Genomic DNA, 27,381 nt, shown 5'->3' with positions numbered 1-27,381 from the left:
CTCTTCCGACCCTCAGTAACTGTTTCCCTAGCGATCTGGGGCCCCTTATATTGAAATGTGAAGTGAAGCTTTTAGCAAGCTATTTCAAGTTATGAGTATGATATGGTTTTGAAGAAAAGCATAAAGGAATTCTAACCACTGGCCAATTGCAGTGGTCAAAATAGGAACAAAGTAGTTTAATATCAGGTCAAATAGTTTAATACCAACTACAATTAAAAAATTATTTATCCCCAAGAGCACATGAACTTGGTCTGTCAGCAGGCGTTTTGTGTAATCAAAGACTGATGAAAGACTGGAAAACTCCGTAAGAAACCTTATGTTGTCTGTGACTATTTTTTAATTGAAAGAAAATGGGGTATAGCAGAAATAAATCAGTTTATTATTCCTTCAACTTTTTATTAACAATTTAGAATGAGAAATCCTACTCTGAATTCTTTTTTTTATTTCTCAGATAGTCTTTTTATTTGAGAGACTTTTGCTATAGGGCACGCGCACTTGCCAGAGAGACAGAAAGCCAGAAATTACCCCCTAGGGCATATGACCATGCTGCAGTTCCTTCTCTTCCATTCTCCTCTCAGGATTTTGGGCATGCACACACACTTGACCGGCGTGAATTTCAAGCCACTGGATCCGGGACTCAAACTGTGGTCGGCTATGTAGGAGTCCGGCACCTTAACCACTATGCCACCTGCTGGCCCCCAAATTATGGTATATTCTTAAAATGTAACGTCACACAATGGATTATAATAGACCAATAAAAATGTATGCAGTCACACAGCAGTTTGCATGAATCTCACTAACAGTGTTGGAAACAAACCAAAAATACATAAAATACAAAAGTAGGCAAAACTAAACTATAGCATTTAGGGATGTTATTCAGGCAGTAAAGTTATAAAGCAAGATCATCTTACCTTTAGGGACAGGAGATTCATACTGAAGGGACATACCAAGAACAACTGGCAGAATGTCAAGTTTCCATTTCTGAATCAGGTAGTAGTTAGGTGGGGGGGGGATGTCAGTCTATCTCGCAACCTATATATTTATGTATTTTTCTGAATAAGCATCACATTTCACAATTCAAAATATTTTCTAAAATCCTCAGGCATAGTGTTTATTTTATTAAAATTCTAGAGATTGCTTCCAAAATTGTCAAAACTCTTTTCCTCTGCAAAGTCAGTTGCATGCTTGCTCCACCAAGCAATGAGAACATATGCTCGAGCATGTGTCACTTTTACATCAGTTGTTAGCAAACGAGAGCCAACCTTCGGCTATTGGGGAAAATCAACTCACCTCAGACTCCGGGTTTATGCAGTTCTCTGCTCATTTTAACTGGCTCTGTGTGTGTGTGTGTGTGTTTAAACTTTCTTGCTTTAGGGACCAACAGGTGGTGTGGTTAAGGTGCTGGACATGCCCACATGACTGACCATGGCCTCGTGCTCTCTCTCTCTTCTCTCTCTCTCTCTCTCTCTCTCTCTCTCTCTCTCTCTCTCTCTCTCTCTCTGTGTGTGTGTGTGTGTCTAGTCAAATGAAAATGAATGAATGAATAAATAAAACTAAATAAAAAATCACTTTAAAAAACTCTCCTAAAATTTAGATGTTTTAATATTGTTAAGTTTCCATTGGAGAAATAGGAACTTTTTAAAAAGTTAATAATAAACAATTACTGCAACACAGCATGTCGTAAGTGCTTACGAACCAAGACCTACTTGCTGTGTGAACTCGGGCAGATGAGCTCTGTGTGCCTCGCTTTGCTCATCTGTGAAGTGGAGACGGTAATCACGTCTGCCTCCTGTGGTCACCAGGTGGACTGAGTGCCTTTAAACTGCGAGGAAGAGTGCCTGGCAAATACGTGTCAGCTGTCCCCTGAAGATGTGACGCGAGAATGATTCACAGCCACGAAGACCTGAGAACATAGAAGCTAAAATGGATGCTTCTGGACAAACCTGACACCATCAATAATCCCATATGCTCCTTAGACAACACTGGGAATTCATACAATTCATTCCCTTGTGAAAAATAGTTGTTCAATAGGCAACTTTTTAAATTAACCACAAGAAGGACTCTTTATCTTGATGCTCACTCTGTAGAAAGAACCAGATGCAACTGGAAAATGTACATTTTCTGTTTTCTGACTGACTATGGAAATGCAATCCTGAAGAATCAAAATGAACACCAGAGAACGTCCAGCCAAGTACAGTGGATCGAAACATACTTTCACTGATAGCCCTAAAGCCCGAAAGAAAGAAGGATCAGAAGAGAAAAAAACGAATGAGAAATGCCATCCATGTCTTGGGAGACGAATGCAGGATGAAGGACTTAACTGAGCAGGGGCGGCCGACCTGCTGGTCTGCAGCAAGGCCCCCAGGAATAACACTCCTGAGGGGCTCAGCACTCGGGGCCCATAGTATTTGAAAAGAGGGAGAGCGCTTGACAGTTTGGGATTGGAGCAATTAGGCTCCACCTGCACACCCATGCCTTCCTTTCCAACCTCAAAACACCAGAGGTTCATTCTGGATAAAATGAGCCAGAGAAGGTCTGGACTCCAATACTGGGAACAAGATGAAAAAGTAATGGTCAACACTGAAGAATTAAGTTAAAATCTGCTTTGGGAATCGAGATTTCTCACTGCCTTCTGCCTGGTTCTATAATAATAGGGCTCCCGGCCAAGCATGTGTGTCCCCCACCTACCCAAGGGTCTGGAAGGCCTCTCTGGAAAAACGTAATGGCCCCAGAGAAGATAGGAGGTGATACTTCTGTGTGGAGGTTTTCAAAAAGGCAAACTTGGCCTCCCGCCTCATCACCTTAGCCTGAAGCCACCAGCCAGCACCACAGTGCTCCACGTAGGCCATGACAGGAAGCCTCCCCGGGAACAGAGGCCAAAGCTAACCGAAGAAGAAAGTCTTTGAAAACAAATAATTCAGAGATAGGGGGAAAATGTAATTATAATTACTTTTTAAAAATAATTTATTTAATTAATTGATTGATTTAAAAATTTGACCAGAGAGAGAGAGGAGAAGTGAGAAAGCAAGTCGCCAGGTCCAAGACTTGAACTAAAGTCAACCATGTGGCAGTCCAGCACTTTAGCCACCATGCCACCTGCCAGCCCCCCTATAATTACTTTTGTCAGGGGAAAAAAAAAAAAAGGCAAAATGCCACATTCATGAAACAAGGAGTATATTGCAATAAAAGGGGGATGGTCTGGAAACAAGGGATGGCAGAAATTAAACCTATGAGAGCTGAAATTATGAATTACGAGGTTTAAAGGAAACAACTCTCAAAGATTTTTTTTTTTTTTTTGTGCTCACCAGAGACAGAAAGCGAGGAATCACCCCCCTGGGGGGATGGCCACGCCGCAATCCCCTCTCCATTCTCCTCTTGGGATCTTGGGCACGCACGCGCACACGCCCGGCATGAGTTTTAAGCCACCAGGTCCGGGACTCAAACTGCGGTCGACTACGTGGGAGTCCAGCGACACAGCCATTATGCTAACTGCTGGTCCCCTCTCAAAGTTGATTAAGCAACCAAAGAAATGAATAATTAGAGGATAAATTCAGGTAATCCAACATCTACTTAATGCCCCGAAGAAGAAATGGAGGGTAGAAAATTACTAAAGAGAGGCCAGGAGGTGGTGCTGGACTCCCACACAGGTGACAATGGTTTGAGTCCCAGGCCCGGAGGCTTGAAACCCACGCCACACGTGTGTGCATGCGTGCCCCAAATCCCAAGAGATGAAATTGTGGTGTGGCCATCCTCCTTGGGGAGTGATTTCTCACTTTATGTCTTTCTTTGGTAAGTGCACACACACTATAACAAAAATCTCACAAGAAAATGATTAAACAGTACAAGGAACTTACTGTATCGTGGCAGCAAGTTGTGCTGGGCTTGCTTTCGTAAGATAGAGGAGCAGCCGGTCCCCCGAGGAGTATTCTAGTAACGGGGGCTCGGTGTGCCCTCAGTGAGGGCAGGATCCAGCGTGAAGTCTGAGAATGCACCAGAAGGTTAAGAACTAGAAATAATGTGTGAATATACAGTTCTTCATAAATTTTACAGTGAAGAAAACAGTAACCCTGATGGCTATTAGGATTAAAGGACCTCGGTTTTCAGGTAAGAGCTACTGGAATTTACTTGTGTGATGATTTAAGAAATAGTAAAAAGTAACTTGAAATAGCAACTGTCTGAGGGTACTTCAAGATGTTCATGGAAGGACCAGCAGATGGCATAATGATTATCTTGCTGGACTCCACATAGTCAGCTGTGGTTCAAGTCCTGGACACAGCGACTTAAAACTCAAGTCAGGCACATGCGCATACATACCCAAAATCCCAAGAGGAGAATGAAAGAGAAGGGATTGCAGTGTAGCCATCCCCCCTGGGGTGTGATTTCTCACTTTCTGTCTCTGCCCCTCTGGCAAGCACACACACCCTATAGTATAATCTCTCTCTCGCTTAAAAAAAAAAAAGTTCATGGAAAACAAATTATGAGTTTATTTTGGTGCATGGTTTTTTCATAATATATAGTTTTCATCAACTCTTTGAAGACCCCTTATATTCTTGTTTCTTTTTTTATTTTCAGTTCTGCATTTTATTCACATTTTAAGACTAAGCTTAATCTCAAAAAACCACATGTCCTAGCTTTGCGCAGTGGCAGTATCGTAGCCAATGAGGTTTATCCGAGGCGCGATTATTGCTCATTGAAAAGCCACATGTCCTTACACCCGTTCCCTTTTTGTTGACTTCACTTACATGCACGATTCATTAAAAAAAGACTGCAAACAATTTTATCAATTTTTTTAATAGGGGGCATGCGCTCACCAGAGACACAGAGACAGAAAGAAATCACCCCTCCCCCCCCGAGGGGATGCCACAGTACGGTCCTTTCTCTTCCATTTTCTTTATGCATGCACATGTGCCCAGAGTGAGTTTCAAGCCACTGGGTCCAGGACTTGAACCGCAGTCAGCCATGTGGGAGTCCAGCACCTTAACCACTACCCTACTTGCTGGCCCCTGTAAACAAAAATTTACTGTGTATGTTTACATGTGTCACTTGGTAAATAATTTTTAGTAAAAGCTCATTGATATTTCCTGAGTTTATTTGCACTATAAATACAGGCATCAAAACAATTCTGAACATATTTTGATACTACCAGTGGTCAGTACCTACATTGTTTGAAAAATTAACCAATTTGTGACAAATTCTGAACATATTTTGATACTACCAGTGGTCAGTACCTACATTGTTTGAAAAATTAACCAATTTGTGACAATATTCGTTGTAGCTGCTGCTTTCAACAGTTTCAGCTGCAGCCTTTCACTAAGCAAGATGGATGAAGCATGCCATGTTTTTCCTTCATGAGATTTTTACTTTTCAGAAACACACAGGCTTCCACCACTGCTTTCTGACACTTCTCTCCATGTTTCATTTTGAAAAGGCGAGTTCTATTTCAAGTAGTCTGGGTATATGTTTAAATGACAGTGGCTTAAAGGGAGAGAGAAAAAAATATGCTGCATTTTCCTCCTGTCACCTGCAATGTTTGTCCCAGTGGCTATGGAAGCTTCATATTTTCTTTGGAAATGATGAGACATCTTAGCTCTTGAAAAACAAACAATTTTATATGTTCCATGCATCCAGCACCCACTGGCATTATTTATTCCATTCATGTTCATTTTTGTGACATATCTGACGGAGGAGCCTCTGAGGATTTAGGGTCACATTCTCGGCTGTATATATTCTGTTTCCCTTATTTGTCTTCAGTGGCCCAGTAATCACACCCGTTCACCTTGTATCACTCTTCATGGTCTTCAAGGCTCCGCCTAACGGTACCATTGCCTACTCCTTTTGTCCCCCAAGATTTTCCAACAATCAGAAATTCAAGGAACTTTAACTCCTGTGGAGGTCACCCTCATCCCCTACGCCCCGCCGCCACCAGTATCTTGAGTAAACAAAACGCTGCCTGTATAACTAGGAAAATCGGCCATCTGCTGGCATGCTGGTCGAGGCAGCTAGATCTCGCGTGGCCCAGACCTGGAGGCTCGAAAGTCACACCGGGCGCGTGTGTGCGTGCGTGCCCAACATCCCGGAGAGAATGGAGGAGAATAACTGGATCGTAGGGTCGGCGTATGTTTTGAAAAGTTCACTTTTTTTTTTCTTTTTTTTTGTAGAGATTTGTGCTAGAGGGAGCGTGCACTTAGCAGAGACACAGAGAGAGACAAAGTGAGAAATCACCCCCCGGGTCATGCCACAAGCCCTTCTCCTCTATTCTCTTGGGATTTGGGGCATATATATATATATATATATATACACACACGCACCTGGCATGAGTTTTAAGCCACCGGGTCTGGGACTTGAACCATGGTCAGTCATAAGGGAGTCCAGCACCCCAAGCACTATGCCCCCGGCTGGCCTCCATAAAATTTGGGGTCAGCCAGCAATTTCCAGGCACACCTTTGTCCTCCCTGACTGAAACCGTAAGAGTCTCTCTAGAGGCACTGATTTTTAAGCCCTCCTTCTCTTAACGTTTTCACTACTGCAGGGATGGAAAGTGGGACTGAGACGCCTTACAGACCGTTTCTCTCGGTTGCAGGTGAGGACATTGGCATCTAGGGGCAGGAACCAAAAACAGATACAGGGCGTGTCGAAAACTTTGGCAGGTCGCACACGTGAAGAATGCAGTGTGAGCGTGGCGTTCTTCCTGGAAGAGAGGTCAGGAAGAGGTGGCTCTGGGACCTGGCTCCCTGCTAGAGGTGTGGAGAGTCACACTGGAAATGACCTTAGTCACCGTGTACATTGGCACCTCTCTACCTAGAATCTCGTGGGAAAACCCAAAGGCCCTGCGACTTGACATGTGGAGAGGCCTCCACTTCCCCCAAGAGCCCGTACTGCTTACTCTCAGGGCTGGGGCTTTGGAGGTAGGCAGTCAACACCTCTCAGGGCCACACACGCCTTTACCAAATGCAAGACTGCTGTAGTGAACTTTGCTTGGGTCATTCAAGTGGGATCCACTGAGAGTATTTGTTCATTTTTCAGTTTTGTTTACCATAAAAATTGACCCCATCTCTTTTTTTAATCCAAACCATAAGTCTACAAAGATTCTAATTTAACAATCCATTCAAATTTGCTCGCTATTATCAATACTACACCCGGTTCTTGGAGGGACGTTTGTAATATCATCTTCCGTGATAAGAGCAAATCGTATTTCAGGTAGGAGAGCACGCTTGCATGACATTTTAAGTGGTGCAATCAGGTCAGGAATACGAATTTCAAGGAGAAGACCTGTCACCTGAAAGTAGCCGACCATAACCTCAACAATGAATAAAACTATCTTCATTCCTCCAAGTAAAAACGACATTGAGAAAGTATTTGTGAGGTGAAAAGAATACACTGGTCAAGTCTTTCTTGGTAAGACTGTTTTTCATGGCACAAAAAGTGAAGAGAATTGAAATGAAATTCAAAAACCCTTTGAACCAAATACTGAAGAGGAAGAAGTAACTTACTGAGCACCGTCGTCCGTAGCACATTTCCAGTTTGTCAGATCTCTCACAGGCAGCCCAGGCTCTGCAGAGAAAACACGAGCCGTGTCACTGCAGTCGCTCTCATAGCCTGCAGACTACATTGAATCTCAAAGGCATTTTTGTGGTTTTCACGCTGCTCCTTGCTCCAGGTTTTCAAGGAGCCAACCTGTATTCTGGCTCTGAAGAAACACTGTCCGCTCCCAGACTGCAACTATAATGCTCTTAGGATTCAGGCAAGGGAGCCCAAATCTTCAAGCTGAAATCCCGGCCTAAGCGGGCTTTCGAGACAGGGGAATGGGCATGTGCCACCTGCCCTTCACTGACCCCAACTCCACCAGCCCTGGGACTTTCCAGAGGGCCAGGGACATAGGTAGGTGAACTAAGTGCTGTCAGCACCTTCAGCTTCTGGAACCCCGGGTTTTCCAGAAACCTGTCCTCAAGGCTCTTCAGAGTTACCTGAATTAGCTGATACTGTTTTCAGAGTGTAGTTGAGCCATTGCATGTGACATTTCTCTCATCACATAGGACACAGGCATCTCAGCCTCCAGGCATCTGGGGGGTGGTGTGAGCACTGCATGGACCTTTAACTGTTTTTCCACCCCAACTTACAGCACAATCTTGGGATCAAAGAAAAAAAAATCGGGACAGAAAGGAGAACGAATCAGGGACACAGCTCAGGAGACAGACTAGAACTTTGCAGTCACCTTGCCTTGAAGTCTTCAGGGAGTGGCCACCTCCATTCTTGCATCGTCTTTCAGTCCCTCTTTGTTGCTCTGCTGGAATTGGCAAAGAAAAATGTGCCTCTTGGGACTGGCAGATGGCAAGGTAGTTGGGGTACTGAACTCCCACATGGCCAACTATGGTTCAAGTCCTGGACCTGGCAGCTTGTTTTCTCACTTTCCCTTTCTCTTTCTCTGGTCAAATTAAAAAATAACGGCAAAAATTTAAAAAAAAGAAAAAGAAAAAAAGGTAAGTGCTGGCAGGGGTGTGGTGAAAGGGGAACACTCCTACATTGTTGATGGGAATGTAAATTGGTCCAGCCACTGTGGAGAACAATATCGAGGTTCCTCAAAGAACTATCATATGATTCAGCAATTCCACTTTTGGGTATCCACCCAAAGGACAGGAGAACGCTCAGTAGGAAAAGCCCTTGCACGACTATGTTTATTGCAGCATTATTCATGATTGCTAAGACATGGAACCAACCCAAATGTCCAAAAACGAATGGATTGAAAAAGTGTGGCACATATACTCCATGGAATATTACTTAGCCATAAAAAACACAACAAGGCCCTGAAATTTGATAGAAAGTGGACAAATATGGAAGATTTGTTGCTGACTGAAGCAGTCAGGCTATGAAAGAGAGACATTGTATATCTCTACTTAATGTATTATTACTCTCCCCACTCTATGGTAGAGACTAAAAGACTGGAGGACATGAAAACATTAAAAATTGTTATGGACACTAGAGACAAAGTGGAAGGAGAGTGTGAGAGGGGAAGGGTGTAGGAAAGGAAATTTGGGGAAAAAATGGAAAGGTAAGATATTTGTGGGACACAGATATGGTTTATTATCTGTTGATGAGGATGTGTATACTCAACTGAACTGAGATGAATAGCATGCTGGGTAAAATCTTTATAATCTAAATGATGTATAGTGATTAAATGTATAAATGATAAAAACAAGGAAAAATTAAAAGGAAAAAATAATATTAATAACAAATACAATTAAATAAATAATTCTTTGTAAAAAACCATGTCTTTTAGAGAAAGATAGGCATTAGGTCTACGTAGTTCACACTAGATTCCATCCTTTACGAATTATATGGTGCTGGGTGACCACGGATCCCTAGAATGTCTGGGTGCTTGTCTGTGAGGCGGGGCACACTCACCTTCCCAGGGCTGTCCTGCTTGATGAACACATTATCGGCCAGGACAGTTCAGACCTTTTCCTCTTTGTCGGGACACAGCTGACATTTAGCAGACACTGTGTGAGGGCCAAGGCTGCACGAAGCTCTGGGATGAGGTTATTTAAGGAGTTTTCTCACTTTCAGTTCAGGTAGCTCAGGGCCTCTAAACGAAGAATTACAGCAATGATGATTGGTAACTGCATTCGGGCCTGGCCCTGAGACTTCGTGGATTAATTTTGTAGCCAATGGAGGAAAAGGAGGATCATGTGTCTCCGTCATGCTCTAACGGAGGGAGCATCTTGCTTAGAGAGCAATGTTTAGCGGGGCTTTGGGGGAAATACTGGTCTCAACAAAATGTCTTTCAATAATTTAGTCTTCACCTTGGAGGGCAGCCTTGTATCTTCCTGGTTGGCAATGGTAAAAGGAGATGCTGGCCAGCTGGGCATGGTGGTTTAGGCGACTAGATCCTGTGAGGGATCCATCCCTCATGCCCTCCAGGAGGGTTTGAGTCCCGAACCTGGCAGCTTGAAAAACATGCCAGGCACGTGTGTGTGCATGCCCCCGAACCCTGAAGTTAAAGGGAGGAGGAGGCATGGCAGTGTGGTCATCCCTTCTGCGGGGAGCTCTCTCGCTCTCCCTTTCTCTCTGTTCCTCACCAGCAAGCACATGTCCCCTATACCAAACAAGACAAAACAAAACAAGACCATGCTACCTAAAAGACAAAATGGATACAAATTAAATATTTCTTATCTGAAGTACTTGGCACTAGAAATGTCTCAAATTTTAGATTTTTTTTCTGGTTTTGAAGCATTCGCATATACCTACTGAGATAGCTTGGGGACGGGACCCAAGTCTAAACATGTCTCATACACACCTGTGCACACCACCTGCAGGTGACCCTATACGATATTCTTGTATTACCGTGTTTTGATTGTGACCCAGCACATGAGATCAGGTATGGAGGTTTCCACTGGTAGTGTCGCGTCGGTGCTCAAAAGGTTTTGATTCTGGAGCATCTGAATTTTCTATTTTCAGAATAAGGGTGCTTCGCCTGCAGTCTAACCCGTGATGAATGAAAGCATGCCCAAAGTTATGAGTTCAAGACAGTACAGATGAGCGTTTTATTATTTGTTTTTGTTGAGTTCTTACTCATGAGCCCTCCACAGTCAAAGCAAGAAGCTTGTTGTTGGGGCCAGCAGGTGGCATAGTGGTTGAGGTGCTGAACTTCCATGTAGTTGACTGTGGTTCAAGTCCTAGACCCGGCAGCTAGAAACTCACATCGGACACATGTGTGCACATGCCCAAAGTCCTGAGAGAATGAAGAAAGGGAGATTTCAGTGCTGCCATGCCCTCTGGGGGCTAATTTCTTACTTTCTGCCTGTCTCTCCAGCAAATACACATTTCCTATGGCAAAAATCTCTCTCAAAAAAACAAAACAAAAAGCTTGTTTTGAACTCTGACATTGCATTTGGAAAAGGAAAATTTTATAAGGACATAAAGATAAGTGGCTATACGTCTAACCAGGATGGTCTTGCTAGGTCAGCAGAGCTAATGGGCGAGAGGAAAGCCTTCTGACACCACTTGATGGGGGCTGCCCTCTTCTCTAAGTGACCTCTAGCTTCGCGCAGCCAGATGCTTTAATGTGCTGCTGACATACAGCAAATTAAACGGGCTGTTGGGGAAAAGGCTTTCCTGAATTATCCCTCCGAATTACCTACGTAACTAGTGAATTTAGTCAGCGCTTCATAGGCCAGTGGTCAGCCTTAGAGACACAATTTTAAAAGTTCATAAAACTAGAATGACCTATCCTTCATTTTAAAATTAGCTATATTTTTGTCAAGCTCAAAAGAAAAATTTTCAGGGGCCAAATGGTGGTGCCTCAGTGAAACAATGCCCTGCGAGGCTGACCCGCATGGACGCGGTCTGGGCTCTTCTCCGAAGTTGCCCCTGAGAACTGTGTGCCCCGACTTGGGCTGACTGGCGCTGAGGGGAGATCACGGTGTCAGGACCTGCTTCCGGGTGCTGTCTCGGTCTCTGTATATCTCCCTCTCTCACTCGCTCCTGGAATAAATACACTTAAAAATAATTGAAGTGGCTCATGATAAAAAATTGTAGGTACCATTGGATTAGTGTAACAAGATCAAACTACTGATCAAAAATGGAGCAGTGTAACTGGCAGGTGGCCTGGTGGCTAATGGCGCTGGACTCCCACATGGCCAACTGCAGTTCAAATCCCAGACCTGATGTCTTGCTTTGTCACTTTCTCTCTCTCTTTCTTACTCTGTCCCTCTCTGGTCAAATTGAGATAAGCAAAATGAATAAATGGATAAATAAAGTTAAATAAAATAATTCTTTAGTAAAATACAATAAATAAATGAAGTCAAATAAAATACTTCTTAAAAAAAATGGAGCAGTAACAAGTAAGGGTCAAGAAGGCGGCAAAGAAATAGAATCATAAGAACTATCTGAGGAACACTATACAGTAGTTCAGTCTAAAACCTTGTCTTGAGCTTCCTAACAGCCAGGATGATAAGGGAAGAATAGGTTTACATGGTTCTCATTGCCTAAAAGTAAGGAGCATTAAGCCAAAAAGAATACTTTTTCTAGTCCTAATCTTTGAAAGTAATTTGAGTTAAATATCTTTTTTTTTTTTTAAAGGGGAATTGAGTAATTCAGTGAACAAAACATTTACAATACACACATAGACGCATTCCCTAGGCATGTGAAGTCCAGTCCACCTTGCTGGAGCCTGACCAAGATTTCTGCCCGACTACCACAGATCAGTCGTCCCTGGTGGTCAGAGTCCTGGTGTCCCCAGGCAACCAGAATGTGTCACAGGTTCAGCCATGAAGCTAGTAATTTCTTGATCAATAGGTCACAATATTTTGTGTGTAACTCTGAACTCTCCTTGGGCTGGATGCCGTCATTCAGCATAAAATTAAATTCACTCGCAGTGAATGATCCGATTCTCTGGTGTCCCCTGCCAGCTCTTCCTCGTTTGTTCTGTTTTATCCTTTTTTGAAGAATTATTTTATTTAACTTTATTTATTTATTTTAATTTGATCAGGGGCAGGGAGGGAGAGTGAGAAAGCAAGCCACCAGGTCCAAGACTTGAACCACAGTCAGCCATGTGGGAGTCCAGCGCCTTTAACCTCCATTTCACCTGCCAGTCTTGTTTGTTCTGGACCATTCTTTATACAGGATCCTCTCCAACTCCTCTTTGTCTACACCCCCTTTACCTGCCAGGGTTTTCTGGGGCTCTGGCCCTGTTCTCTTCTCTGTTCTATTTGATTTCATTTGTTCATGGCTTCACCCACTGCTTGCGTTCCAGTAACCTCCAAATTGATTCTCCAGCTTATACTTCCCCAAACTTCAAAGTCATGAGGTTTCTAGAGACACATGAAACTCGACGTAGCCAAAGCAGAACTTCTGTTTACATCAAACCTGGGCACCATCTACAATCCTCCAGAGAGTCATGACCACATTCTGCAAAGCCTATTGGTGGTGGAAACGTTTTCCCAGGCCACAGCTAGGCATGCAGGGTCTCACTTTGCTCTTCCACATTTTTGCTCTAAAATGTGTTTATTCTTCCCAGCAGCAGGAACATTGCTTTTGTCAGTTCAAGACACTCGGCCAATTTAGTTTCCATGCTACCATCGCCTCCTGGGAGTAACACCTTAATTCCAGGTCAATGTTAGCGTACTTGGGGGGCTGGGGAGTGGTGGGTTCTGGTTCTTTTTTTTAGAGAGAGATTTTTGCTCTAGGGCGCATGTGCTCACTAGATAGAGATGGAAAAGTGAGAAATCATCCCCCGGGGGGATGGCCACACCCGTAATCTCTCGTTCTCCATTCTCCCTTCAGGATTTTGGGCATGCACACACATGCACACAGCCTGAGTTTTTTAAGCCACCTGGTCCAGGACTCGAACCATAGTCGACTACGTGGGAGTCGAGCAATGTAACCATACGCCATTCACAGGTGCCGGGCTCTGGTCCTTGACCCGTCCCTGTCCAGGTGGGCAACTGTGGAGTTAGCGGGGCTGTCTGGCCCTGGTCACTGGCACCGTTCCCCACCAGGACCCACTAGATGTCCATCTTGTCTTTTTTCCCAGGTCCACTCAGGTGACCCTGTAACCTCATCCCTACCTCAGTTCAGACAGTGGCTTTTTCCCCCCCAAACTGTTTATACACCTTTCTTCAGGGCGGGACCCAGACTCCTCATCCCAGGGCAAGGTGCTGACATTGCGGGTGTCAGAGGTTTGAAGGAAGAGCCCCCCCGCCCCGGGGCTGAGGTTTGCCAGAAACAAAGCCACCAATCAGGTGACGGAAGGCTCCCGAAGGGAGACACTGCATTACAAGCATTTTTTAAGTTAAAATTCTCCCCTTTATTTGTGACAGAGCAGGTGTGCACACATCAGCGTGTGAGAGACAGAGACAGAGGAGCACCTCCACACTCTGGTCACACGACCCTCCCTCCCTCCAGTCCTCCAGCCGTCAGGTCCTGGGCACTAGGGGCCATGCCTGGCGTTTCTGGCCATCTGGGTCGGGGATTCGAACTATGGTAGCTGCCTGGGATCCGGTTCTTCAGGAGTACATTTCTGCTGCACCACGGAGCCAGCCCAGAGAATGCTTAAATAAACTGTAATATGTCCATGAAATGGGGTCTTGAAGGACTTAAAAAGAATATGGCAGATCTATAAGAGGGCATCAAAAGCTTCCAGGAAAAACAAAATTAGAGTGTTTTTATTTTGGTGCAAAAAATTTTAAATCATGAATATATTTTCATAATATATATTTTCATGAACTTTCTAAAAGCCTCTCAGACATTTGCCTGCTTGGAAAAATCTTCCAAACTGATTAACTAAAAAAAAAAGCAACACATAGGAACCACCAAATAGTGTAATGGTTACGTCACTGGACTCCCACGTAGTCAACCACAGTTCAAGTCCCAGACCTGGCAGCTTAAAACTCACACTGGACATGTCTATGTGCATGCCCAAGATCTCAAGAGGGGAATGGAGAAGGGATTGTGGTGTGGCCAGCCCTCCCCACCCTGGGATGATTTCTTGCTTTCCGTCTCTCTGGCGAACACATATGCCCTATTGCAAAAGTCTCTCAAAAGAAAAAAAAAAAAAAGCAATGTATAGAACAAGTCAGATGACAGACTGTGTGCACTCCCTCCCCTCCCCACTTCAACCTATTGATGACTATTTTAAAATACATGAATATGTTTATGTGTCTATATGTTAGAAAAGGTGCATCAGATGCTGGAAGAACATGTATTTAACAGGTTATAGTAATAATTTCTAGGGATGAAACTAAGAGGTCAAGGATGACTTCTGCTTTATCAGTATTATTAAAAACATTTACAAAAAGAGTATGCATGAACTCCTTTATAGTTAAAATAAAAATCAAACTTTTTTTTTAATAAAAAAGGAGCAAGGTAAGAAGAGAGATTACAAAACATAATGCTGATGCTATGGAAAACAAACCATCTTCTCATGAAGGGAGAGGTTACTAAACACTGAGAACTGAGAAGCGCTTGTACCTGCCTTCTCACAAACACCCGCAGCTCACAGCTCAGGCCCAGGGGAAAGGCGCAGGGAGGAGGACGTGTCTGACTCCTGGTTCTGCTTCTCACTTGGCCACTGAACCTTGCTGACCCTCGGGCCCTTTGCCAATGAGATGGGGTAACAATGACGCTGAAGTCATGGCACTGCTGCGAGAACCAGCGCGAGGGGGCACCTGGCCATGCATGGTAACTACACAGCTCCGGCTTTACCCTATTACAGTGCCCAGACTTTCATGCCCCGCGTGTCTCCAAAATGAACGTTCTGCGAAAGGAGACCAAGAGTAATCACTGAACAGGAAATAGGAACAAAAGTGGTTTAAAAGAGTTTATTTGACAATTCACAAGCTATTTGCCAACGTTATGGGTTATTTGGAGCCAATGTTGAATACTGGAAGCTCCTTTTTCCCTTCCAGGAAGGTCCAATTGTAGCCCAAGCAATGCAAGTTGTCTGCTCAAGGAAGTCAAGCGAGTGTTAACTGCGACTTAAATTAGAAATAAAAACCAAGTACCCTACAGCAGTCTAAAACCAGATACCAAGTATTTTTTCCTTGACTCTCATTATCTCACGTTATTTCTACCAAAGATAATCCGTATGAAGTAATTGTCTTTAAATCAAAGAGTAAAGGTCATTTAGGAGAATTGAGGCTGCAAGAGTTGGACTTTGAGAGCAGCAGAGCCATGGGAAAAGTGGTATTGGCTTTCTCTGGGGTTCAGCTGCTGCATCCCTCCCCTTTGAACACAACAACTGGAAATCCAGGACATTAACAGGCAGTCTGCAATGTCATATTTCACCTTTAAGCCAATGGATTAAAGGTATTTTCATCAACACACATTTGAGACTGGGTGTAGAGGGACAGAGGTGGCCCTACGTATACCTTGTTCCTGTCTTTTGTTTGGGTTGCACCTGAGAAAGCTGTGATTCCTATGGAGAAATGGAAGCAGTTCTTTATAGCTCACCTTAAAAACCAGGAGGCGAGGGGCCAGCAGATGGCATAGCCGTTATGTTGCTGGACTCCCACATGGGCAACTATGGTTTGAGTCCCAGACCTGGTGGCCTGAAGCTCACGCTGGGTGCATGTGTACATGTACCCACAATCCCAGAACAGAGAAGGGATTGTGGCATGGCCGTCCCCCTGGAGGGTGATTTCTCACTCTCCCTCTCGCTGTCTCTGTCTCTCTTTCTCTCCAATGAGCACACATACTTTAGGCAAAAACCTCTTAAAAAGAAAACCAGGAGGCTCTTCACTTTGCCACAGATGGCCTCTTCCGGTACCTGCACCAAAAACAGTTAAGCAGGCACTGATGTTCAGCTAGATTTGATGGTTTAAAAATGTTACAAACAGGGCCAACCACGATTCAAGTCCTGGACCTGGCAGCTTGCTTTTGCACTTCTTCTTCTCTCTGTCCCTCTCTGGTCAAATTAAAATGGATGAATAAATAAATAAAAAGTTAAATAAAAATTATTTTAAAAAGCTTACAAACAGCATATCTAAGTTAAAATATATTTTAAAATCAAATTTTAATGAAAGATTTTAATACAACACAGCTAAGGTACTATGACCTTGAGTCATGAATTGATTTGTTGATGTGTTTTTGGGTGAAATGTGGCTTTCTCAAATCCCTACTCTTCTGGCTGTCTACCCACTATTCTCTTGACCCTTCCTTCCTTCCAGTGTGGTCCTTTCACCCCATGTCCTCTTCATTTCTTGTGCCCTTAATTACCTATGTCTTGTGACAACTCCAATATCTATCCCCAGCTCACATTTCTCTTAAACTCCATCCAGACCCACGTCTCGCTGTGGACAAGTCCATAGGCACGTTACACCCAAAATGGAACCAACTCATCATTCACCGCCCTGTGTCTCCCTGCTCACTTCCACCACACTAAGCTTTCCCCTTCTTTTGAATTCACTGTTTCAGTAACCGGGATTGCTCACCTGGTTATCCAACTCAAGAGCTGTAGGAGTCAGCCTTCGCTCCTTTTTTCTTTGCCATCTACATTAGTCAAGGAGTCCTACTGCCGAGCTCGCTCAGAATCCATTCCTCTTTTCTGTCTCCACTGCCACTGCATAGCAGCCTATCAACAGGGCTGACTGCTTGCATAGCTGCCTGGACTCATGAAACATTTTTGGTTACCTCACTATTTGTGAAAGAAAGAAAGAAGAAAATCCCAGAGTATCTTTCCATTATCCTCAGAATAAAACCCAACCCTTTCATTTGACTTAACGAGTCTTTCCTGATCTGCCTTTTGCCTGCTTCTCCATCCTGTTTTGCCATGCCCTTCCCTGACATCCCATGGTCCGGCTGGACTAACCCACCCTGATTTTCTCAACAGCCCAATGCTTTCACCCTTTGCACATGACATAGCCAGGGCGGGGGGGTAGGGTGTGTGTGTGTGTGTGTGGGTCTTGAAAAAGTTTAAACTTGGGACCAGCAGATGGCGTACCAGTTATATCGCTCCCATGCAGTCAACCATGGTTCATGTCCTGGACCTGGTGGCTTAAAACTCATGCTGGGCAAATGTGTGTGCATGTCCATAATCCCAAGAGAAGAATAGAGAAGAAGGGATTGTGGTGTGGCCAACCCCCTCCCACCCCCCACCGAGGGCTAACTTCTCCAGCAACTGTACGTGCCCTACAGCAAAAATCTGTCAAAAAAAAAAAAGTTTAACCTCTAATTCCATTTATACAAAAACATTCTTTTAAAGTTTGCTATAGGGTGCATATGCTTGCTAGAGAGAGACAGAGAGAGGGAAAGTGAGAAATTACCCCCCAGGAGGATGGCAACACCCCAAGTCCTTCTCCATTCTATTTATGGGACTTTGGGTACACACACCTGTGCCCAGCATGATTTTCAAGGCATGAACCCAGGACTCGAACAGTAGTCAGCCATGTGGGATCCAGCTGCCTTAACCTCTAGGCCACCTGCCGGCCCTTCACAAACTTTAAAATTCCGTCTTACTCTTTGTAGTAGCTTCTCAGTCTTTCTTCAAGTAGCTTACTCCTGTTCCTCCATCAAGACTTAGGCAGAAGTCAGAGCTTCTGGGAGAGTCCCTCAGCTTTTCTCTCTGGGCCGCCTGGCTCTAGTGTTCTCTTTTCTCATAGCATGTGCGCGCTGGAAGGTAACCGCCTGAGTCATGCGCTAAATGGTGAGCTTCTTTCTGTTCTCTCTGTTCCGAAGTGGGGCCTGCAACACAGCAGGCATTCAGTAAATGTTCTAGAAAAGGGTGAATAAAGGCATGACTTAGAGGCCAACTGATCACATATAGTTCTACGAGTAAAACAATGACCCAGGACTGCCCATTCTACGAACCTTTCACATTAATCTAATTCAAGCTTACTTTTGGGGGTTCCTCAAAAGTTAAACATAGAACTACCATATGACCAGCCAATTCCTCCACTAGGTATTTATGCAAGAGAACAAAAATTAGAGACTAAAAAGTACGGACACTCGTACACGAATGCTCACTGCAGGACAAGCAGCTGGCATAATGGCTATGTTGCTGGACTCACATGTAGTCGACCACGGTTCGAGTCCCAGACCCAGTGGCTTAACCTCACGCCAGGCGCATGTGCATGCGTGCTCAAGATCCCGAGAGAATGGAGGAGAAGGAGTTGCGGTGTGGCCATCTCCCCTGGGGGGGGGGGTGATTCCTCTCTTTCTGTCCCTCTGGTGAGTGTGCACGCCCTATAACAAAAAAAAGCTCTCAAAAAAAAAGTTCACTGCAGCAGCACTCACAAGAGCCACACAGTGGGACTGACTCAGGTGTCCATCAATAGACCAATGACTGAACAGAAGCCACTCCATCAACATAATGCAGTACTATTCAGCCTTGAGACAGAACGGAATTCTAATACAAGCCACACAATGGAAGAACCTTGAGAACATCATGCTATGTGGAATATGCCACACATAAAAAGACAAATAAATGGTCCCACTTCTGTAAGTACATAAAGTGGGCAATCGCATAGGGGCTTAAAGTGGAATAGGGGTTACGGGGTGTGTGGGGAGAAGGAATGGGAGTTGCTGACAAAGTTTCAGTTTGGGATGATGAAAAGTTCTGAAATAGTGGCTTCGTATTATGAATGTACTTCATCCCTCTGAGTTGTGTATCTAAGATGGTTAAAATAATAAATTTCGTTATGTATATTTTATCACAATAAAAGAGGATAGCTTTTTTTCTCCCTTCCTCCCTCCCTCCCCTTCCATCTCCTCCCTCAACTTCCCCTCCCAACCTGCCTCTCCACCTGCCAATTTCTAACTGCTCAAGAGGATAATTTGACCCATGAAAAAAAGAATATTTTTACCCCCACAGTACTGATGGGTTTTATTATATCTTCTGTGCTTCTCACAACATGGGTGCTTTAATAATTATATGTTGTGGACCCAGCAGGTGGCATAGTGGTTAAGTGTCAGAATCCCACGTGGTCAACCACAGACAAGTCCTGAACCAGGAGGCTTAAAACTCACACTGGACGCATGTTCATGCATGCCCAAAAACCCAAGAGGAAAATTGAGAAGGTACTGCAGCGTGACCATTCCCCCAGGTGTTGATTTATTTTCTGTCCCTCTGTCTCTATCTATGCAACCTATAGCAAAAAATCTCTCTCTTGCTCACTCTCAAAAAAAAAAAAAAAAAAGGTTCACTGATTGCTGATTGGGAACTATGCTGTTTTCACATTGATCTCTACATACCATTCCTAAAAAGACCCTAAAACCATTAGTTACTTTTGTGACCACTCTAATAGTTTGATAAGCCTGGAGAAACCTTACCTTCTATAAAATCCAAACCAACAAAAAATCACCTATTGCTGACTGCAAGATGTACATTGTTCAGTGTTTATTGGGGGATGTGTTATGTGGTTGCAACTTGTGTCACTAGAGAATTTAAAAGATGAATTGCCAAGACCAGCAGTTGGCATAATGGCTGTGTCACTGGACTCCCATGTAGTCGACCGTGGTTCGGATCCCGACCCAGTGGCTTAAACTCACACCAGGTGTGTCTGTGTGCCCAAGATCCTAAGAGGAGAATGGAGGAGAAGGGACTGGCATGGCCATACTCTGTGTGGAGTGATTTCTCGCTTTCTGTCTCTCTCTTTATGGCAAGCACACGTGCCCTATAGCAAAAATCTCTCAAAGAAAAAGAAAGAAAGGTGAATTGCCTTCCCAAGGCCTTTATAAACAGTTTGCTCCTTAAGTTTTATAGATTGAAATTCTGCACGTGAAGAGTTACTTACTGTCATTGGATTAGCATAAGTCTGTAAATTAAAAAAAAAAAAAAGAGAGAGAGAGAGGAGGCTAAAACATATCCCATAAATAGGACACCTGCAAAAAAAGTGTGATTTATACATTAATGGTAACAAGGCAGAACAAGCATTGTAAACCACCAAAGAAGACAGAAAATTCAAGAAGGGTGAATATGAAATACATACAAGAAGATCCCTAACAGAGAGTCTAGAGAAGTAAGGCGGAAAAACCAGAGGGAAGCACTTCTCGGACCAGAAGTACTGGCCCACTGACTGCTGGACCAAAGGACCAGTGCGCCCCATCCCCATCTCCTGCCGTGCCCTTCCTTAACATCCCATGGCTCAGCGTACAGACCCACTCTCACTTCTAAATGTCCCAGTGCTTTCGCCCTTTGAGCCTTTGCCCACGGCATATGACAATCTGCCTGGGTCACTAGGAGAACACAGAGGTGTGATCCTGCGAACCTTCCCCTGTCCTTGTCCCCTCCTCTCTCAAAGGAATGCCCCTAGACAAACTACACCCTATAAAAATAAAATGTCAACCTAGTCCGTCACATAGCAATGTTCAACGAAATACTCTGATGCTCCATTTCAAATTGAAGCTGGGGGGAACCATGCAGTTCTGGCATGTCTCTTTTTACCCACACTTTTCGAGACAGTCACTGGATGTAAAGCAAGGCAGAACCATCGAGCAGGTTGCATCTGCAAGGCACGCTAATATGATTTCCTATCCACATCCACATATCCAGTAAGATAGTTATAATATACAGTGGAGAAGAAAGACTGATCGAAAAAATATTCACAAAAGACATTTTTCTGAGCTACACAAATGGCTTTAATTTTGCGTTTATTAGGCATCTATTACCTTCATTTGGTGTTATTAGGAGAATGCAGAACAGTAAGCCTATCCCCAGGTATGTTTGACCTGAAAATAACAAGAGTCAGGCAGAATCCCACAAAACAGTGATTTCTGAATGTCAGGTGTCTTACATTAGCTTATAAATCTTGACAAGACAAGTGACGGGGTCTTCTGAAATTCATCAGGTAATCCCATTCATTCAGTTAAAAGTGACTACAAGGTAGAAAACAGTTGGGGAGCACTTTGAGTGTCTTTGGCTATGCTGAAACGCCTTAAATAAAAACAGAGTCACGGTGTTCCTACTCCTTTTGCTGAATCTGCTTTCAGGAAAAAAAAAAAAAATCTGTGTATCACCCAGATATACTCCCAGTGTTCTCCAAATGACTCCTTTACTCTAAAGGAGAGAAGGGTCCTTACACAGATCAGAGAAGTTTGTGGCCGTTTCTCGATTCTACTCCAGATGCAGTTTCTCTCAGGGGGTCATTTTTTTTTTTTTTTTTATAGCTTAAGATACATTTTTTTTTTTTAACATAGTGCACTATGCAGAAATTACTAGGTAGTATAGTGTGACTGAGTTTTCTTGGATACAACTGTTGGCTATTTTACTAAGTAATATATACATAAAAAGGCAAAATATTAATTTCTTTAATTGGATAGCTACACTTATTTGTGTGACAACTACATATCGGCTTCTCATTAAAAAACGGTCATAAAAATTTAAGGTCTAATTTAACATGGATATTAGAAAAAAATGCACTTTCACATTTTATAGTAGGGTGAATGTTAACTTCTGTTTCCATTCAAAAATGATTCTTTCCTAATAATTTCTAAAATACTCTTCCATATAAAAATTATCTTGTCAACAAATACTTCTATTAAAGTTACAGTACAGCATCCCAATTGAGAAATTTTAAAAAAAGTGTCACCCTTAACTGTTCTTACCTGTAAATTTTCTTAAGATTTTATATAAATTTATTCACCTCAGGAATGATAAAGGAGCAATGCTACACATTTGAAGGACAAAAATTCAAAGGAGAACATTTTCATAACCTCGAGCACAGAATTTCAGGATATTAAAAGTATTTGACATCAAATAACTAAAAGGATTTTTTCAGATCCCCCCAAAACCAAGGCCTGCCTGGCCAGTGCCCCCGGGCCCGCCTCCCAGTCCAGAACAACAAAGATCAGGATGACAGGCGGAGCAGCGGAGGTGCGCGCTCCGGAGTAGAGGGAAAACATGGAAGACTGTCACACACGTAAAAGAACAAGTTTAATTTTAATAAGGGGAAGAGCTGAGTTTTAAAAGGTGGCTTAATTTTGAGTGTCCATTTTGGTTCTACCTTAAAAAAAAAAGGCATAAGAGTTTTTCCTCTAACTCTTCCCACAGCTCAATGACAGCAATACATCAGATCTAAGCCGGTGTTGGAGGTCGTCTACAGAGAGACAGATGCGACTTCGAGAACCTTTTTTAGTCTGCAGAAAGAAAGGGGAGGGCGGAGAATAAAAACTAATTTTCCAGGCAGGGAAATACTTATAAAACCTTTTATGTCAAAGTTAGGATTTCACAACATAACACACTAATGCAAAATCCAGTAGCACCTGTACGATTTAAGTAAATGCTGCCATCACTTAAATGTTTTTAAATATCTGTAAAAGATTGAAGGGGAAAAAAAAAGATAAAGTACATTCTCCAGAGAACAACAAATGTATTTCAAAATAAAAATTGTATTTCTGTTTTTCTTTTTTTTTTTTTCCAGTTTTGTACAAGAATTCATAGTTATCATATAATAACTTTACACAATGGGATCAACTTCTGCCCTTGTCTTTGTCACTTCAAGTCCACATGTTCAGGCTATAGTTCCCAACATTATTTTCTGAGAAATATGTTACCGCAGTTGATCTAAATATAGATATATTATATTAGTACTTGTCTCTGGGGAAAAAAAAATCAAATTTTAATATGCAAACATTTATTTATATAATACAGAAATGGAAAAAAACTACAGTAGGCACACGACCTAATGACGACTTAGAGATGATGATTTCTAGATATTCTCCTACTGTAAAAGAATGTTTAAAATAGTCTCGACAAGAAGGTTCTATTTATATGTGCACTTGTGTCCACCTTATCCCATATGCTGTGCGTGTCTGTTGACAACCTGGGAAGTGAAAGGTGCAGCCCTCAAGAAATTGGTAAGTTACTGAAAAAAGAAACAGTTAGGCTCTATTGGACAAAGAAAACACTCACAAAATTCCCAATTTTAAATTTCTTATCAGTAGGAAAATATTAAAAATAATTTTCTGTATATACATATGGGCGTATGCATATAGTGAATTACACATATGTCTCACATTATCAATACAATTCAAGTGGAGACATTTTGCTGAGTTATTTTCCCATTAAATGACCACTCTGTCATAATTTAAAAATACTGTATTATGTCATTAAAATAATTCACTTACCATTTCAACAGCTTACACTGTTTTTTTTAAAATTGTTTTACTCTTCCTAACTAAATGCCCTGATCCCTAGTGTTAAATCCCCTATTTAAATTAAAACCTGATGCTCTTTGTTATTCGGAAACTGATGGATAAAATCACATCTACTTCAAAATTCCATCAATCAAATAAATTTTATTACCTGATTTATCAGAGAAATAGCTCAGCTCTGAGCATATGTATCTAAAGTATTCTCCCTATAATAAATAGGTGAGGAAAATATCCTAAAAGAGATGGCGGTAACTTACATGATGGTATAGCACATATAATACATGATGATTAAGTATCTGATAGAAACTTTTCAGAGACACCTGAAAACTCACTTTAGAAACTAACTTAGTAACAAACCATTTATTTTCACTCTAATATAAATTAATATGTATGTATTTACGTACATACACATACATATAAAACAAAATTGTCTAGTGTTGAGTAGCTGTTTGTGAGTGAAAAAATGGTTACAAATTGATTCATTACCTTAATTTTGTACTTAACAATTCAATCATTGGGGGTACAAACAAAAAGTCAGTGCATTTATAGACTCCATAGAGTCAGATACTCAAGCATACACTTTAAAAAAGAACCCTCCTGCACATCACAGGCGTTGTACAGCGAGAATATATGTACTCTGATGCAATCCCGACTCCATAAGCAGACTAGACAGCACTTGGCTTACTGTTAAAATAGCTTCATAAAAGAAATATATAAAGAAATGCATGTTTGCTAAAAGTCTTTTAAAATTACATCAAAACAACATTAAAACCTGTTTACTGAGAAGAGCCTATTGGATTTAATTCCTGTTTTGAAATGCCTGGTTAACAGTTCAGAATATTGCCTTGTGAGGTTTGAATAAAGACGTGGTGGATGTGAAGCCCCAGAAAGAGCACACGACTCCGTCTCCATCTGCCACGATCACCATTAGGTACAGTCCTCTGATCGGCTGTTCGATGTAAATGGATCCCCTTTAAAATAGCTGTACACCTTAAAATGAGCTATAATAAACAGTTCCCAATAACCATTATTATTCGTAAATTGAAATGCATTGATCATTCAGAAAAGATTTCTTGCAAAATATATAAATAAATGTAACTGCATATTCTGTAAATATACTTAGCATTGCTAGACCAGACCGTCAAAGACGGGCTGCTGTATTTCAGTACTGTGTGTCAAATTTATTAGAAATTTAAAAAGAAAAATTTCTGAGGGACTCAGCTGCCTTTGTTAGTTGGCTTTAAAATGTGTAATAAAATGGGAGACAATATCTTCTAGGAAATACATGGACTCAATGTGGAAAAGTAAACTCTACAACGGACAAGGTTAGAGAACACCAGAGTGTACCAGAGTAGTCACCAGAGTGAAGTGTCTTCCAGGACAAAAAAGGGAAGAACTCTATACACCCAGTAATAGTATGTTTCCACTGAAGATGCAGCTCTCTCTCACTCCTGGCAAGAATTAATTGGTAATGACACTGCTTCTCAGCAGTGCAAAAATATCCTGAGAAATTATTCAGATCACAACAAAAGACAGGGCTTTCGTCACTAAGTTTTTGCACAAAACACAGCTCTAGATATCAGAAAGAAATTAATTTAAAAAGCAGATAATCTTCACTGTGCTGAACACAAAAAGGGGATGTGACCAAGACATTAATTCTCCCATTGGCTAAAGTCAGAAAAAAAAAAAAAAAAAGAAAGAAAAAGATTGCATTAAGTATCTATTTATAACTTTCTAGTTAACTATGGCCAATAATATACATGGAGGTAATTTGTAGTTCAAGTTTTTCAACTCTTTTTTTTCCCCAACTAGCTACAAGCTGAGTTCTAAAATTTACACTGAAATATACAATTCCAATTTTCAAAAGATCCTCCTCCTGGAGGAGTGATATTCAAATTTTTTTGTGTGTGTGCAATCTTGATGCAGAGCCCAAACAGTCCTAAGAAGAGAGACAGTGTATCTTTTAATCAATTGGCACTGAAATTTCACTTTCCTTAGCTGCATTCTAGGAGCTTGGCCAAGTTATCTCGTAATTCTGTTAGTTCAAATATTTTTCCATCCAGAATTTCTAAGAGTGTCTTCAGATTATTGCGAAAAGCTTCTTGTTCATTCTGACTCTTCTCCAGGCGTTGCTCTAAGTCAGACAGTTGTCCTTCCAGGTCTTTGTTCCGAATTTCTACTTCCTTCAGAAACAAAAGTGTGATATATACATGTCAGTTCATCACTCAGAAAATAATACGGTTCACTGTTATTAACTAATACTGTGGTAGTCAGTGCAGTTTGATGATCAGGGTGAGCTTCTGAATTTCAATTTAACACAATTTGCGGACATTTCAGATCTGGCCATCTCAGAGATTCATTGGGTTTTCTTGGCTGGTGTGGTAATCAATTGATCTACCTACCCAACAAAACTGCACCGACTAATGGCTGGGCATGGTAGTGTGTGCCTGTAATCCCAGCAACTCAGGGAGGCTGAGGCAGAAAGATGGCGACCTCGAGTCTGGAATGGGAACCACAGTAAGGCACTGTTTAAAGATCTCGGTGTAGTGGCATGGGTCTGTAGTCTTAGCTGGGAGGCTAAGGCAGAAAGACTGTGACACCCTGAGACTGTGTCTTAAAATTTTTCTTAAAAATTATGACTCATTACTGTGTGTTAGGCACTTCAAATACCAAGATAAGACTAAAGACCCACTTGGTGGATTATCTACATTTACTTGTTGTTCGCCTACTTTTCTGAGTTATTCACAATCTCAAGTAAGAGACGGCATTAAAAAAGAATGAAGGGGAGCCAGCAGGTGGTGTGGTAAAGGTGCTGGATTCCACATGGGGGACTGTGCAGTTCAAGTCCCAGACCCGGCAGCTCAAGGAACACACTGGGGATGTATGTGCATGCCCAAAATCCTGAGAGGAGAATGGAGAGGGGATTGTGGTGTGGCCATCCTCCCCAGGAAGTGATTTCTCACTTTCCCTCTCACTTAGTCTTCTCCAGCAAGTACACGTGCCCAATGGCAAAAATCTAAAATAAATAAATATTATAAATAAAATTGAAAAAGAATGAAATTAATAACTTTTCCTCCCTAGGGGTATCTCTAAAGAAAGACTTACAATAGAAAGTAACTTCTAAAATGAAATTTTAGGATCTTCTTATTATGCTAATTATTCTTTGTTTTGCCCCAATATCAAATGAAGCACATGTAGAGAACACCATTCCACTGCTAAAATCTGCAGTGAAGATATAGAATACCTGTACATATTAGGAAGCATAAAGTTAAAGTTAAAAGTGCAAACCAAGGAAAGAAAAACATGATAAAATGGAAGCAAAAATTCAAGACAACAAAAATACGTTAAAATTTTTTTCTGGCATAAAATAAACTCTCGCATACTTAAAAATTATTTTAAAGTTATTATTGTTTTAAAAAAAATGTTTTTAAGCATGACACATATAATGGAGTGCCTGAAAAAAAAAAAAAAAACCTACATAAACAGGGCCGAATGGTGGCCAGCAGTAAAACACAACACTCTGCATGGGAATCTCACAAGGAAAGTTTCCTGGTTCAATTCTGGAGGCTTCCATGAGTACACTGAGCATATGTGTGCCCACAATCTAGGGCTTCCTAAAGGCTGGGGGTGGATCATGGCATTGGGATCTTGGGGGGGTGCCTTCTCTCTCACTCTCTTCCCCACTATGGAATAAATAAATAAGTAAACATTTTTTAAAAAAGTCAAATAAATAGGGGTGGCGTGGTGGTTAAGGTGGCCAGATTCCCACATGCCTGACCATTGTTCGAATCCCAGACC

At 42.1% G+C, this 27,381-nt stretch overlaps 1 protein-coding gene and 1 pseudogene across 1 annotated transcript in view; one reads left to right on the top strand and one right to left on the bottom strand.

The window, feature by feature from the left end:
* The first annotated feature begins 4,629 nt into the window (after positions 1–4,629).
* On the top strand, positions 4,630–4,797 carry LOC114006920 (uncharacterized; annotated as a pseudogene).
* Positions 4,798–22,350: 17,553 nt separating this feature from the next.
* HOMER1 (homer scaffold protein 1) overlaps positions 22,351–27,381 on the bottom strand; it is a 168,729-nt gene continuing 163,698 nt past the window's right edge. The window contains exon 9 of the mRNA XM_027769956.1: positions 22,351–25,766. Coding sequence (XP_027625757.1) covers positions 25,578–25,766 — 189 coding nt within the window. The 3' untranslated portion in view covers positions 22,351–25,577. The remainder of the gene's footprint in view (positions 25,767–27,381) is intronic.

This window comes from Tupaia chinensis, unplaced genomic scaffold (assembly GCF_000334495.1).
Source record: "Tupaia chinensis unplaced genomic scaffold, TupChi_1.0 Scaffold000099_1, whole genome shotgun sequence".
In the NCBI taxonomy this organism is placed as follows: Eukaryota; Metazoa; Chordata; class Mammalia; order Scandentia; family Tupaiidae; genus Tupaia; species Tupaia belangeri.
Note: the sequence above shows the minus strand (reverse complement) of the source record. Positions and strands in the feature narration are given on the sequence as shown.